This window comes from Apaloderma vittatum, unplaced genomic scaffold (assembly GCF_000703405.1).
Source record: "Apaloderma vittatum isolate BGI_N311 unplaced genomic scaffold, ASM70340v1 scaffold37116, whole genome shotgun sequence".
Classification (NCBI taxonomy): Eukaryota; Metazoa; Chordata; class Aves; order Trogoniformes; family Trogonidae; genus Apaloderma; species Apaloderma vittatum.
In genome coordinates this window covers 17,898-32,897 of record NW_009721852.1, presented here as the reverse complement: position 1 = coordinate 32,897, position 15,000 = coordinate 17,898, and the positions used below count along the sequence as shown (strand labels likewise).

General features: G+C 43.0%; 1 protein-coding gene across 1 annotated transcript in view; it reads right to left on the bottom strand.

The window, feature by feature from the left end:
- Positions 1-539: 539 nt before the first annotated feature.
- Positions 540-15,000, bottom strand: part of LLGL2 (lethal giant larvae homolog 2 (Drosophila)) — a 26,451-nt gene continuing 11,990 nt past the window's right edge. Inside the window, exons 9-26 of the mRNA XM_009871551.1 lie at positions 14,643-14,697; positions 14,347-14,501; positions 10,805-11,022; positions 10,234-10,301; positions 8,994-9,147; positions 8,783-8,887; positions 8,192-8,484; positions 7,780-7,933; positions 7,315-7,465; positions 6,629-6,745; positions 5,967-6,133; positions 5,003-5,267; positions 4,139-4,289; positions 3,440-3,477; positions 2,933-2,980; positions 2,351-2,393; positions 1,559-1,620; positions 540-1,228 (exon numbers count right to left, since the gene is read on the bottom strand). Coding sequence (XP_009869853.1) covers positions 1,221-1,228; positions 1,559-1,620; positions 2,351-2,393; positions 2,933-2,980; positions 3,440-3,477; positions 4,139-4,289; positions 5,003-5,267; positions 5,967-6,133; positions 6,629-6,745; positions 7,315-7,465; positions 7,780-7,933; positions 8,192-8,484; positions 8,783-8,887; positions 8,994-9,147; positions 10,234-10,301; positions 10,805-11,022; positions 14,347-14,501; positions 14,643-14,697 — 2,252 coding nt within the window. The 3' untranslated portion in view covers positions 540-1,220. The remainder of the gene's footprint in view (positions 1,229-1,558; positions 1,621-2,350; positions 2,394-2,932; positions 2,981-3,439; positions 3,478-4,138; positions 4,290-5,002; positions 5,268-5,966; positions 6,134-6,628; positions 6,746-7,314; positions 7,466-7,779; positions 7,934-8,191; positions 8,485-8,782; positions 8,888-8,993; positions 9,148-10,233; positions 10,302-10,804; positions 11,023-14,346; positions 14,502-14,642; positions 14,698-15,000) is intronic.

Here is a 15,000-nt window from a genome sequence, read left to right as displayed (position 1 = left end):
GACTCTCAGAGTGCTACAAGCAAGTTACAGGAGAGAAATCTGAGAATACTCTGTTCTTAGCTGGAAAAGAAGAAAGTGGTGTTAAGTCAGGGACAAAGGACCCAAAAAGTTTAAAGAGTAACAAACTGCTCTATACAGACTTTTGCCAGTTGCAATTCAAAATCCATTGACTGATGAGTGCAGCAGCATTGCCAGGTCAACTGTTTCTCCCTTCAGTGTGTTATCACCCAGGTTATTTCAGGACAAGCTAGCAGACGACCTTTCGAGGACTATAATCTGAACCAGTGCCCTTTCCCAGCAACACGACGTATGGATTGCAGGACAGTGATACAGTCAGTTTGCTTGGCACCTGTCTTCTCCAAACCACCACCTTGCTTAACAAGGCCACGTCATCTGCAGGAGTGATCTTTGCCTCTACAGCTCAGAGAGAGGGCCAGCTCCACCTTCTTCAAGGGGTAAGTGGGCACAAGCCTGTTGCCAATGTGAAAGAAGCTGTTGATGGAAAGAATAGATATGAGAGCAGACAAGGGTCACAAAAGGGAATTCAGAGTTTTATTTCCAAAAAAAGAGCAATGTAATGTTGAAACAAACAAAAAAAAAAAATCAAATTCAATTAGTCTTCCTTTGATTTGAACAGCTACAAAAATAGATTCTACCCAAATCCATAAAGCCAGTTAACAGTACCATAACAAACAAAAACCAAAATTACTCATTCAGATACCACATACAGCAGTCACAGGAATCTAGCATATATTATTTAATGTTTTATTTTTTTAAAGTAAATTTCTAAAATGTTTCTGTTAAAACTGAAATACCCATAAGATTTTTAAAAATTGTACAAAAAATAATTTTAAACCAGTTGGAGGTAACAGTGTGCGTTTATTAAAATCCTGCGCCAAGGCAGTAACATTTATAATTTAAAACCCAGCCCAGTAGAAAAGAGAAATGTGCAAACATTTAAAAGTTAGATGTACTCAGAGGCTTGTGGTGCATCAGACCTGGCGGATCCACTTCTGTCCTAAAGCAAGGCGGGCTCCAAGAGGAGATGTCTCTAATGAGGCACTAAGAGGGGAGCAGAGGCAGGCATGCATGTGCATGCAGGCTGCAGCCCACTAGCCTGCGACGCAGGGAGCAGTCGTGCCCTCTCCCCAGGGACGGTTTGCCCGATCAGTAGTGTTATGGCACTCATCCAATGCCAGAAAGTCCATGATGAATTCTGGTCACTCTGCTTTGGAATAAAAGAATGCAAAAGCCATTTTAGAAAACAGAAACTGGAAGCTAACACGAGCTAATGAGTTAATATACTCAACAGTTGCTGCTGTGAGCTCTGGCTACCTCTCCAGCTTGCTTTATGGTAAGGTTAAGAGTTAGGCAGGAACCTTCAAAGGATTTTTAGCTCTTTTAAAATTGATGCAGCATATTTACTCTTTTGGCACATAAAGATGCTGAACAGTGCTAGCACCTCACTCAGCCTGCAGATTCACATCCTGAAAATTCAGAGCTCTGCTATCACAAACCGTTTAAATAAGCTGAATTTTAGATCTTTAGCTTCACCTACCTCCTCCATTACTTAGTCCATGTCCTAATGGACTTCTTGCCAAATTTCTTTCTGCATAGCTCCTGCAATGACACAATAAAAGATTCATTATTGCAATGGAGTATCATCCCATCCACTCCCAGCTGCTGACAGAAGACCAGGATTAGGTAGTGTCCAGAGGAAGTGCGCAGAGCAGAGCATGTCAGGCAGTCATTTATCCTTACACACCAGCAGTTACCAATCCCACCAAGCTTCCTGCATCCGTTGCAGACAGTAGTCCTTTGTCTACACTTCTGTAGCCCCTGTCACCTGAACATCAGTATTCTAGGGAGACAAGATAAAGCCCCGCACCCGTGGTGGTAGCTTAGATGTACTGTACAGACAGAATGGGAGCAGAGATACTGAACACGTCCAAGTGACAGTGTCAAGCCAGGATTAAAACTCCAGAGTCCCATCCTCGACCAACTAAGCCCGTGTGGCCTGCCCTTAGATCAGCATGGGTTGACACAAATAGAAACCTGTATGCGAACACTCAGAGTCCTGTTCCTTTGGGATGTGGGAATGTGATCTCTCCTGCTTTTCGGAGAGAAAGAGACAAAGCATTATTCATAAAAAAAAAGTCAAGGGACACCACGTGAAAGAGAACCTGCCTCTCCCTTATTATTGCCCTTTGTTAGCTTGTGGGACACACACATGACGAGATTCCAGCACAAGGATCCCTGCCATCATATTGGGCATCCACCTGCTTTCAGTTAGAAATGCCCTCCCTTGCCAGCACCATCCATTAGGAACAGAAGTTGGTTGCTTACTCACCCTCTGCCTCCCTCCAGAGTACTCTGGATCTCCTTCAGGACTTCTGGAAAGCAGAGGGTTAAAGCAGTGAGCCAAACCAGCAGAGATCTGCTTTCAGGCAGCAGCCTAGCCACATTCCATCTCCCTCCACAGCCTCTCAAACCTGCCTCCCACAATGCAGAGGTCAGACCTTATAATATCACTGCCGCTCCAACAGTACCAGGTTTTTACTGAACAGACTGGCATAAAGGTCTGGAGCAGTCATTTGCCAGAGGAAATGTTGCCAGCCCTGGTATATCAGAGCTCTAAAGCAGCAGCTGTTCCAGTTGTGATTTTATACAAGCCCTATTAAAAAGTGAAGATCCTTCTCTTATCAGAGTGGTGAATGCAGCTATGTGGAACAATCACTGCCTGAGGGCATGACTATCTGTCCAACCCCCTAACTTCTACAGATTCATGAAAATCCAGTATTTCTACCAGTCCTGTGTAGCTGCAGATCCTTCAGAAGTGAATACTGACATCCACAACATTCCCAGCAGCTTTCTTCTTTCCCCACCCCGAAAGGCACCTGTCCTGTCAGTAGCAAGACTTCATCTCACTCACTTTCGTCATTGAGTAAGGCATGTTCCATCAGCCTCCCAGACTTTCTTTCTAAAAAAGAGTAGGAAAAAAAGTTTTTACCTAACAATATTTTCCCTTCTTCATGAAATATGTGCAGTTTTGGAAATCCACAATAAAACTGGATTTTTTTGTCCTGTTAAGCACCTTCTGACTTTACTGAATGTTTCACAACTAATTGCTAAAGCTTCTCACATACCAAGCTATATTTTCCAGCAATACTAGTTTGGTTAATGGAAGATCTCATCTGTAATTTCAGACCTTTTCTTCCTTCTGGGAGAAACTACGTTCTATCCTTTCAAGGCCATCTTGCCACATGCAACTTACTCTAGAGATAACAAGTACTGTGTCCAGGCAGGTCACAAAGTTTCCCTCATGACCCTCCTTTACTTTCCCCTTTCTCAGGTAGAAAATATCAGCTGTAGCAATAGGAAAGATGTTTCAGGTTTACACCTCACCCTGCTACCTTTAATACAATTGTATTTTGCTTACCATCTTCTCCATAGTCACCTGAACTCCTTCCTGATCCCCTAGAAATGGAAAGGAGGCAGAAAACAATCAGACTCTGAGGCATAGGGGTGCAAACCATTAATTCACGTAAACTCTTGGCAGCTACAAGAAGCTCCAGTGTGTATTAACTAAATGGTTTGTTGAGCAAGAATAGGAAGGGTTTCATCACATGTTGGCAATGCAGGCACTAGAGGACATTTCTAAACTTTTGGAATAAAATTCCTATAGGACCTCCATAAGCGTCAGATCTACTGTTACTTCCCTTCACAGAGCAACAGTCCACCTCGCCAGTAACACCCAGCCCCTGAAGTATGCAAGAGTCAAGTGTCGGTCAGACACATCATTAGGGAACAAGTAAAACAAGCCAGAGCTGACAGTTCATGACTCTGGCTTAGGGATACCAATTTCATTGCTTCACTACTTCATCCCACCAGCTGTACTAAAACTAGGAAAACCATGAGGGAGAGGGAGGTGACATTTCCTGATGCCAATCCATCTAGAAATGTTATAATCTCAAACTCTTTTTGGTTGAGTTTTTGTGTTTGGGGTTTTTGGTGGGTTTTGGTTGGGTTTGGTTTTTTTTCTTTGGAAGATGGCTTTCTCTAAAAAATGCAAAACTTTGCTGGAAACAGTCAAGTACAACTACTCAGACACAACGTGCAAGAGTTTTTCAGACTTTACCTGGACTTCCTTGCAGCATTCTCCATGCCAGGCTTGTGCACGTGATTGTTGCTTGTAACTTCTGGCGTGTCCACAATGCACCGGGGCTCCACTAACCATTTGGTTGAAAGGGAAAACCTCTCAAACTCTGACGGTGAGATCAGGTAGAAACCTGCAGATGATGGGAATTTTTAAGCGATTCTCAAGTCCAAGAATACAGTTCCCAAACTAGAGGTGATCAAAAAAAAGAACATATCTAAACACCCTCTGTTCTTCAGAAACGGTTGGCATTTCTTCCCATCTGAATGAGGAGGAATCATTGAGAAATGCATTATCCCAGCTTCCCAAGGATTTGTTAGCCTAGAGACTGAGCAATTGAAGAGAGAGAATTGTCATGTTCTGTGCTGACACTTAAGGAAAGCAGCGTAGAAATAATATGTAAAAACTGAACAGCACAGCAGCGACCCACCTTCAGCAGCCATAGGACATTGGATCCCAGTTTTGCAATTTAAATGTTGAGCCACAAGCATAGACAGGAGGCACAATGGAACCATTTCCCCAGTGCCTGCTGCTTAGAGAGACGTTCTCTTGACTGCAGACAAGAGGAGGGTGGACAGAGGGAAGCTACTTATGGGGCACATTGAACCTGCTAGCTGAAAACCAGTGTATTCACCAACAGTAATGGAATAAACTCACTTCTGCTTCTGTTTATTCACTTGTCAGTACCTGTTGGCAACCTGCATCAGCCAGAAACATATATTGGGCTTGTTTATGTAAATACTCACATACAGTCACAGCCCTAACACTAAACACTGAGCCCTGTAATCCATTTTTCATTGTCTGAAGCACACAAGAGGTACATGATTTGGGAGAAGCACATCTTACCTTGGCCGTATTTGGTGAAGACGCAGGATGCAATGCCACTCACATCCTCTTTGCGGATGCAAGGGTAGCGGATCTGTAACTTGAGGAATGGCAGTGAGATGATCTGAATGTCTCCCAGGTTAGTCAGGACAGCCAGGTCATTTTCACTGTAATCGTCTGTCTTGCAGCTGCCAAAGTTTGCAACTGTCACCTTTCGTACCCTACAGCCTTCCAGGGCTGTCAGCTTGAGCTTCAGTTTGGAGCTAACCTTGGGTAATGTGAACACCTGTCAATAAAAACAAGACACTGACATCTCTTCTCTGCACAACCCGCAACCGCTGCACCCCAGGACATCTGCTGCTTTCTCCTTTAACAACGTTTTAATTCACGGTGAATACACACAGGTGTAATCTGAGTCACCCTGGCTCCCTGCTCAAGGGACAAGCAGTAATCAGCCTCAGTCAGTGTTAGAATCTGTTTCTGTTCTGACATCAAGCAGTTTTACCCTTCAGGCTCCAAATCACATTTGTCCCCTAGTTCTTTCAAAATCCCTCTGTATTTGGCTACAAATTATTACAGAAAGAGAACAAGGTTTATGCTGTATATCCTTTCACACTGAAGAGCCAAGGCGAGCCTCAGCAAGCTAGTGTTCAGCAAGTCTTCTCTTTTATGCTGATTAGTTAGTGTGCAAAACAACAAGTTTGCTTCATAGAAATGCCTACCAACTCCCGCTTCTGTACTAACTGCAGTCCACCGAGTATAACGTTATACAGGAATAAAATTTCTATGTTCAGCTTGTGCATCACTGTGCTGAACACCCAGTTTGTCAGCACACACTGGATTTATGGGCTGCACCAAACAGAAATGCTGTCCCAGGAATATTACTCGGGTACAGAAGAATAAGCACTCCCAAGAGTTACCTTACCACTGACTGTTTTAGCAGATCTTATGCACAGTCCATATGCACCTCCTTGCTGACACTTACCTTAAATTGCTCTTCAGACACCACCAACAGCTGATGGCTGCCTTGCATATCAGGACTCTTAGAAAGGTCATGTGCTACTTCTAAAGGTTCTGGGAGGGGAGTGCTGCGTCCATCCAAGACAAGTATACCCACAACAGGAGCCCTGTGCATCAGCTGAATTTCTTTGGCTAGACAAGCAAGATAAGGAAGGAAAGAAAGAGAAAAAACAAACACAAGTCTAGTCAGTGACACTGTGTTAGAACCTAACGCACATCCTTCTCTGAGCTGGAGTGGTTACAATGTGGTTATAGAAGCCTGTCTAAAAAGATTTAGTAGTTAAAGGGTATTTGGACTGAACTGGTTCATGTTAAACAGTGACTGTTATTACATAACGATAGCAGGTCCAGCTATCAGAATAAGGTACGTCTGCACTGAGGCTTGATGGTAAACTTCAGTGAGAGCTGACACAAATTTATATTTCTGAAATCTGCAGGAAATGAGGCTAAGGCAAGTCAAGCAGTGCTGCAGCTCACTCTTCCATTCATTTACTGGAGTGAGCACTGCTTAGCTCAGACACTGCTACACTCAGCTCCGCTCTCACTGATAAACAGCAGTGACTGAGCTACCCTTGCTTTTCTGTATGTACTGTCCATTAGGGCCTTGCTTTCACCAGGCATACTTACCCTGCTCTGCCTTGACAGGTTCATCCATCCTCCTCTCTGCTGGAGGAACACGTAAAGAGAAAGCGTAGACTGTACCTCCATTGGTGCCTGCCCACAAGGACGGGCAGTGGCGGGAGCCTGGAACAACAGAAAGGCTCATGAGCAAGGCACCATCTGTGAGACCCCTTGGATAACCGCTTTCCACTAGCTACACACATCCTACCTGGGCTTACATCCTAAATATCTTTATGTTAGGGCAGACTTGCCAGGGAAACTACAGGCTCCTTGCACTTCTTTTCCCAACACGTTTGTATAATACCAGTGTGGGCTCTGATGCACAGCCAGCCACCATCCTCACCAAAATTAAAAGGCTCTGCTGGGGGCAGGGGTGAACTTTAGAGTAATAAGACAAGGAAAAGCTTATACTAAAAAGTCAGATGTCATTCCAGCACATTTGAAAACAATACACAAAGGCTGCGTCCAAAGATGAACTACTACTTGCCTTGGATTAGCCAGCAGCCAGAATGGCTAAATAACAATTCTGCACAACAACATATGCTCTTGTTCTATATTAGTTTTTCAGCATAGCACAAAGTAGGACACAGGAGGTGCTGAATTTTGCTGGCAGTAAATCCTAATACATTCCTTGGCAGAAGGAGGAAAAAAAAAAACATTAGGAAGAAAGGAGAAATGCTTTTTCTACTCACTGTCTCTCAAGAAGGTATCAGCAAAATACAAGGTTCGCACAAAGCCAGTGAAAGAGTCTTCTGCAGACCGGGCTTCAATCTTCCGCTGGACTGGAGCCAGTTCCATTTCCTGCAATGTGTCTTGGTCAAATTTGGCATTTGCTTCTTGCACCTTCAAAGATGAGGAGACGTTTTGTCACCCAGGCACAGGCATAGGGGAGAGAGATAGTAAGAGTGGCAGCGATAGAAAGGGAACGCACCATCCTATCAGTGAACAGGTATATTCTCCATCATATGTTCAACTACAGACAGCACATCTCTAAAAACATGACTGTTTTTATCTAACATAGCACCATAAGAAACTGCTACTTTTGCCCTTACACCATAGCAGGACTGCAGACTGCCTCCAGGTCTAGGCAGTCCAATCAGGACTCTACATACTCCAAGCTGTGAACAGACAGGACCCCAAAAAGGTGGACCCCTCACCTCCGAGGCATTTCCACTACCTCCTCGTCGCTTCCTACTGGACACCCGGCTTCTTCTGATCCGCCTGAATGACTGACGGAGGGACTTTTTCAAGGATTTCACCCGAGACAGTGGGCCCTCTAAGGCCAATTGGTCACTGGGGTGCAGTGTACACCTGAAAGGGGGAGACAGTAGGCACCTGGTCACTTTCTACAGGGTGGCAATCACTCCCAAGAGTCTAATAGGACACACACAAATGTCGCAGCATGCTTATATATTCTTCAAGATCTTTGAGGACAGAGACCAATGAGGCAAGGCTTCTTGCTGCACTGAGGGCTCTGGAGAAACCACTTATCACAGCTTGCCTGGCTAGTAATTCCAGGCCATCTTTAAGAGAGGATTACCACAGACCTCCTGGAAAGAAGACACTTACTTGACAAAGACCAGTCGTTTCTGCTGGTGGTCAAAAAGCCCAAAACCATGACTGGTACCAAAGGCCACAAGCTTCCATTCAGAGTGAAGGGCCAATGAGGTGACCACAGCTGGTGGCTGACATTGGACAAGGACAAACGGCTGAAAACCAGCTTCAAATCGAACAGATCCATCTCGAGTTTTTAGTTTTTCATGACCTTTCCATCGATAGCCCTCTTGGTCCTGCAGGAGATCTGCTTCAGCGTGGTCCACCACATGTTCTGCATCTTCATCATTCAGTTCCATCACCAGTACCTGAAAGGAAGAGGACACGTTTGGCTACAGCTTTTACTATGCAAGCAGGTCTCCAAGCTGCAGGCCTTGTCAGCAGCTGCATGACTCCAGCATCTCTCGGGGCAGATAAATAGCATTAGATAATGTCTCAAAAAGAGATTAGAGAAAGCAGAGAACCATGAAACAACATGAAACAACACTTCCAGCATCTAGCACCAGAGAAATGAGTTTTTCAGATTTTAATCTATCTCCAACTTGCATTGTGACCACTATTGTGCACTAAAAGCAAGGTTTAGGGTGAGTGTTTCTATTTCAATACCTGTCCTGCCGTACCAGCTACAGCCAAGTATCCGCTGTATTTACACAGGTAGATCTTCTGGATCCCAAGCCTAGGATCATCACTGTAAGGGTCGAAGGTACCAACCTAGGCGAGAGAATACAGTGGCTGGTCTTTGCAGATACATTAACTAGGACAAGAATGAAAACTCCTCAGGTTTTCAGAAAGCTTCTACAAACTGTCTCTCTCTCACCTTGCGAAGGGGAGGCCATTCTTCCTCGCCCAGAGTGTTCATATTGTCATTGGGATCAGCATCTGTGAGAAACACTCTCACTGTGCTTAGCTTATAAAGGAGATGTAAACAGACCCCAGATGCATCCCAAAACCGCACAGTGCCATCTTCATGCCTGTATGGAAAAGGGTTACACAAGCACACGTCATACAGGACAACAGCAAATCACCCAGAGGAGGATGATAGAATAGAGGGAAAAAAACACAACCAAAGATTAAAATCACACTGTTTACAAAGCCCTGAGCTGCGGCAACTTACAGCTTCAAGAGAAGGGTTTCTGGGTTGTTTTTTCCCTATAGAATCAGGATGCAGTGGGTTGGAAGGGACCTTTAAAGGTCATATAGTCCAACACCCTTGCAGTGGGTTTGGGGTTTTTTGGTGGGTTTTGGTTTTGTTTTAGATTGGCATTTTTTTAATCCAGTTTGTTCTCAATGATCTAACACCAGTGTACAATTTAAGACTACTCCAAAAATCACTGAAAAGGAAAAAAGCTTAACATATAGAAGGAACAACTCATCGTGACAAAAACACTATTTACTGAGAGGGAGGAAAAGAAATCAAGCTTTAATCTTAGTTCTCCAGGTGAAAATTAGGAATATTCTTTATATGTAAGCATAGGGACTTCTATAAACTTGCTGCATTAAGAATGAAGTCTGAAAAACAGCCTACTGAAATTCTTAATAGTGCTTTGGAAAGAAAATTATACACTTTTATGCGATGAGACAATCTCTTGCTAGCTACTTCCATCACTTAGCTAGAACGACTCATGCTGATCAAAGCAGACAGGAGTCCAGGCTAACCTCTTTTTTGCGATTTGGAACAGTGTAAGGCAGGGGGGAAAAAAACACTTCAAAACCTGCAAGATAAAGCTCCACTTTCACATTGCTCCCTTTGAACCAGTCCAGATTACTGCCGGCACTTCTACACTGATGTTTGTGGGGAGGAATCAATGACACATCGGAACTACAAATAAGCCAACTTTATGGGTTATCTGTGGACATCACAATGCTTTTCCTCAGAAGCAGTAGAATCAGTTCACTTCAGAAAGCTAACGGCCTGACTTTCACAAGTTGTGTTGCAAAGTTGCAGCCTTCTCCCTGCAAGACGAGTAGACTTTAATCCCACAGGAAAGCCTCAGTTAGTTCAAGAGGAAGAACAGAACCTGGAAAGGGCACCTGATAGTTATCAGTTCAGTACATACCCTGTGAGAAGCAAGTCCCTCTGTGGAGGATCTGGAGCTATGTTGGTGCCACCATCAATCGGCCACGGCTACAAATACATTTAAGGGAAAACTGTCATTTCCTAGGCAGTGACAGTGTGAAGAGAATATGCAAGTCAGCAGGAGAGCATGAACTTCAGTGCAAGTGGTAGTGAAACAGTCCATGCTGTTAGCTTTTGTTTGGATTAGGTGTTCCTGCTTTGACACCAGCCATGCTTTTTAGAAGATACTCTACACAGTTCCTCAAGAAGCTGTGCTGAGAGCTTCATGCTTCTAAACGAGAAGTTTTTTACCACTGACAGCTGGGAACACTCAGACTTGCCTTCTAGCCCGTCAAAGCTTGAAAAAAAAATATCACATTTTAATCCCCCCGTGTGAGTAACCGTATTGGTGGTGCTCTGGGAAGAAGCCTTTCTTGACCCTATTAAGAGGCAGGACAAGGTCTGTTGAGACTCATCCCTCCACACAACCAGCAGTGCAGACCACCCGCATCCTGAGCAGTCCTGCTGGTCTTAAATGCATGGGAACACACGTACACTTAAAGCTGACATACCATATTCGAGTAGTGGATGTTCTGCTTGCTCCCAGCACTAATAATCCTCTCCCAGAGTTTCAGCGGGATGTTGGAGACATGGTGTGAGCAGGTGATGGCTGAGCAATGGAGAGAAGCCAGGTACGGAGGATGGACTGCTGGCCAGCCTGCAGTTTTCAAGTCTATAACTACCAGCTCTTCTTCTGCCAGCACCACCATAGCAGAAGGATCATCAAACTCTGCAGAAGCAAGATTCACTGAGGCTGACAAAAATGACCATCCAAGGTTAATAGAAACAAGCTTCCTGTAAGGCTTGTTTGAAACTATTATCACAGAGCGCTACATAAACATTTTTGTTGGCAAAATCTCTATATGCTTCTGGGCTAACTGGGCCTATTGAGGCATTAATTTTAATAGATCTCAAGCTACTAACAGATTTACTGCAAACTCATGTTTCTTTACACCACTCCAAGGACTGTCAGAGTGACTTTTTCTATAGATTCCACTGCAGAATAAGAAATTTGTTAATAATGTACACGGCTCAATAACACAAGCTCACATTCACCGTTTTAACAGCCAGAACTCAAAGGACTTTACCTGCAGCTAATTAACAGCACGGGGTGGACAGACACACATCCACCCCAGCAGTGACCCATTTAGTGCTGTGTTAGGACCACAGTCCATCTAGGCTAAGCTGCTTAAACACAGTAATGCCGTGGGTTCTGCAGAATGCTTCTCTGCTTAACTGACAAGTATTTTACAATTCAGCTCTCTTACTTTTCATTTTCTCATATGTTGTGACACATCCTCTGGACTTTCTTTTTTTAAAGAGTGCATACATCAGCTAATATATAAGTATATTAGACAAGGTTAGAAATAAACCTGTTAATGTAACTTAAGAGATGACACCTGACACAATCAAGAATTTAAGATTTTTCATTGTAACTAGAATTAAAGTGAAAAAAAAATAGTCCACAAGGACATTACTGCAGTAACATTTGCAAGAGAGCCACAACACCACAACCACAAATGAGTTCACACCAGTAACGATTAACACAGCTACAAAAAGTCTCAGTGAATACAGAGCTGTAATGTGTCACGTGATAAACAGTGAGCCACAAGCAAACTAGCAGCTTTTCACTGACCTTCCCTGCTAGCTTCTCCTTTTACTTTCCTTCTACCTGGAATATACTTGCAAGGTGTATCTATAAGCACACACATACCAATGCTCTTCACCCAAGAAAATAAACTTCAAGTAATTAGTACTTGGCACCACTGTAGCTAGACACACTGAGCTCCACCTCTGACTAACCACAGCCATAAAACACCACTGATCAGTTCAGTTTCTTCATGAAAAACTGTTTTATATTCAGTTTTACTTTGCTTTCTTATATGCAGTCATTTGCATTTGCCTACAGGACCTCCAAATAGAACAAATAATAACATATCTGTACTATATTATGTATGATCGGCCCTGCACGTTGACTACTGCTGCCAACATTAACCAAATATATTCTGTTTTAACAATAATTTTTGCCCTGCAAAGGCACACATCTGAGCTCATTGCTTATGGCAAGAATCTATTTTAAGCTGCTGAACTAGCAAGCATACTAGAATTTGTCATGACTGCCATACACTCATCCACCTGCTAATTTAAAAAAAAAAAAAAAGAAAGAAAAGAAAGAAAACAGGAAGGGCTAAGCCTTTCAAAAATTGTTTCTACAGCAAATTCAGGCTAGTGGAAAGTCACCAGCTACCACTAGGCTGTAACACATAAGCTTTGTGCTTATTAAATTAAGTGGCTTTGGTATACAATTAATACCTTCGTATTGCCATTGCAGGGAAGACTGCTTAAGGGCAAACAAGGCAAGCTACGCAGATCCACTAAGCTTAGGCAACCAGCCACAAGGAAGCTTGTCAACCACAGAAACCTCATTTTATTGTAAAAAAACTTCCTCATGTAAGTGCAACAGCTTCAGCTTCCTCTAGCAGCTCCTGTCTGTACCCACTAGAAGTCCTGGTAAACAGATAATTCAATCCTTGAGAAGTACAAATATAAAGCCTGTTAAATTCAGTTACTTCATCCTAAAGGACTTCTAATCGTATCCAGCAATTGAACTTTAAGTAGTCAAGCTTCTATCTAAAAAACCTCAGACTTCTTTCATCTGTAAGACTTTCCTTTCATCATCTGGAATCTCAGCTCTGACAACTTCATAGAAAGTAAAAGGCTCCGATTTCTTTAATGATAAAGCTAAATGGTACCTCAAGTTTAGCAGCATTGTTAAGATCGAATATTTAGATCTGTAGGCTCTGCACATTTGGAAGATGCTTATAAAAGGCAGTGCTCTGGAGGGAAAAATCTATAACAAACATATACAGGCACTTCAGCTCAGTTACATTCTGCCTATTTCTTTACTGTTTTTTCAGTGACTTGAGGGGCTCTTTTAAGATCCAGGGAGAGAGGTGGGTGCAATCCAAAAGCTATTTCTTTATGCCTGCGTTCCCACAATGGTCCTCTCCCGAATCTGTGGTCTGCTTTGTACAACAGGCCAGAGGGAGCCAACCTGCATCTACACATTTGAATGCTCACGCTCACAGAGCGTGTAGCTTGGAGCTGTCACCACCACCACTGGCAGTACACAAGACAAATAGGTTTGGAAATCAGTCTGCTAGGCAAACCTGACACTAGAAAACCTGAGAAGATTCAGTAACAGAACATTTGCCTACCAGCTCCTAAAAAGCATCTAGACTTCTGAGATTCAGTCTGACCCAACTTCCAATACTGCGCATTTGTGAAGCTTGAAATAGCATTTTATACTCAGTTACTTCAAGTTAACCAGAAGCAAGAACTACACCAGCATTAGACAAAATGTTCTTGGGGAAAATACTTTACAATTCCATGAAAAGAAAGAATATTACAGCTCCTGTGGGAAAAGCAAGGGAAACTAAGCTCTTCAAGAGCAGTAAGAATCTGAGAAGGCCTAAGCAAGCCATGGGATGAGCGCTGTTCGGTTTTAGAGCTGTCTACATTCACATTCAGCAAATTAAGTTCTCTATATACTGACTCTTGGTTTTATGTCACCCTTTGCTGATTTATTACCCAGAGTCCTAGTCATAAATCCAGGTAGTAATTAAAAGAAACAGTGTCTCAGTGGGAGCAAATTCTGTTTTTAATTACTGCCTCCTTTGAAGTGCTATTTCCAAACAGCAATATTCAGATCCTCATTTCACAACCTGGTTATGTCCAGTGTCCAGCTTATACAGACATAAGCCTAAGAGATCTTTTCTCATTAATTTTTGAGGAATATATGTCATTTGTAACCAGCCCATTCTTTATATCTGTATTTTACACTTCACTTTGAAAAGGCACATCTCTTTTACAGTTGGATTCAATCTTAAGGATCTTTTCCAACATAAATGGCTCTATGATTCTCTGTTTAAGTCTCAGAAAAACCTCAAACCACTGACCTCCACATCACATTTCAAATGCTATTTACACCAGGCAGATTTCCACATGCATACGCAGCTATTCTAATTCCTTAAGAATGTCCGTCATCACGTACCTGCAGCAGGCTCTGAACTGAAGATTATAAAGAAGTCTATCACCCGTGATGTGAAGTCAAAGGCTGTTTGCTGACTGCCATGGACAACAGAGATACTGTGCCGGTCACCATAGCTAGCCCGGGGCATCCCTCCTTGGAATATAATGTAAGGAAGCCTTAAGAGAAAGACAGAATTAGAGTGGTGTATGCTGAAATGAGGAGTAAGAAAAATTTCAAGACATGAGGCAAGTCGAACTTTGACCAAAAAATTCTTAGAATGTTACTCTAAAGGGCTCTCGGATACACCCCAAACTTACCCATTTTTTGTCGTCTGCCAGTAGATCTTAGAGATGGCCTTGCAAGGAAAAGGACCTAAGAGAACAGAATTATTTGCAATAATTCAGGAAGTGCATCTTTACATTACAAGTTCCTTATTCTGCTTTACCTAGGTCATCTCAGCTTCAATTCAAAGGGAGTCACTTGAATTAGTAGGCACCACCACCACCTCCCCAGACCAAACCACATCAGACAAGTCTTCTGGGACACACTGACCACACTCCTCAGCAAAACAAGACTTAGACTCTGGGGAAGTTTTGAACCATGTTGCTGATGGCTAAGAGGGAGTGGAAGTGCTGTTGCAGAAGCTGATTAACTAGAAAGGACTGTTAAAAACAC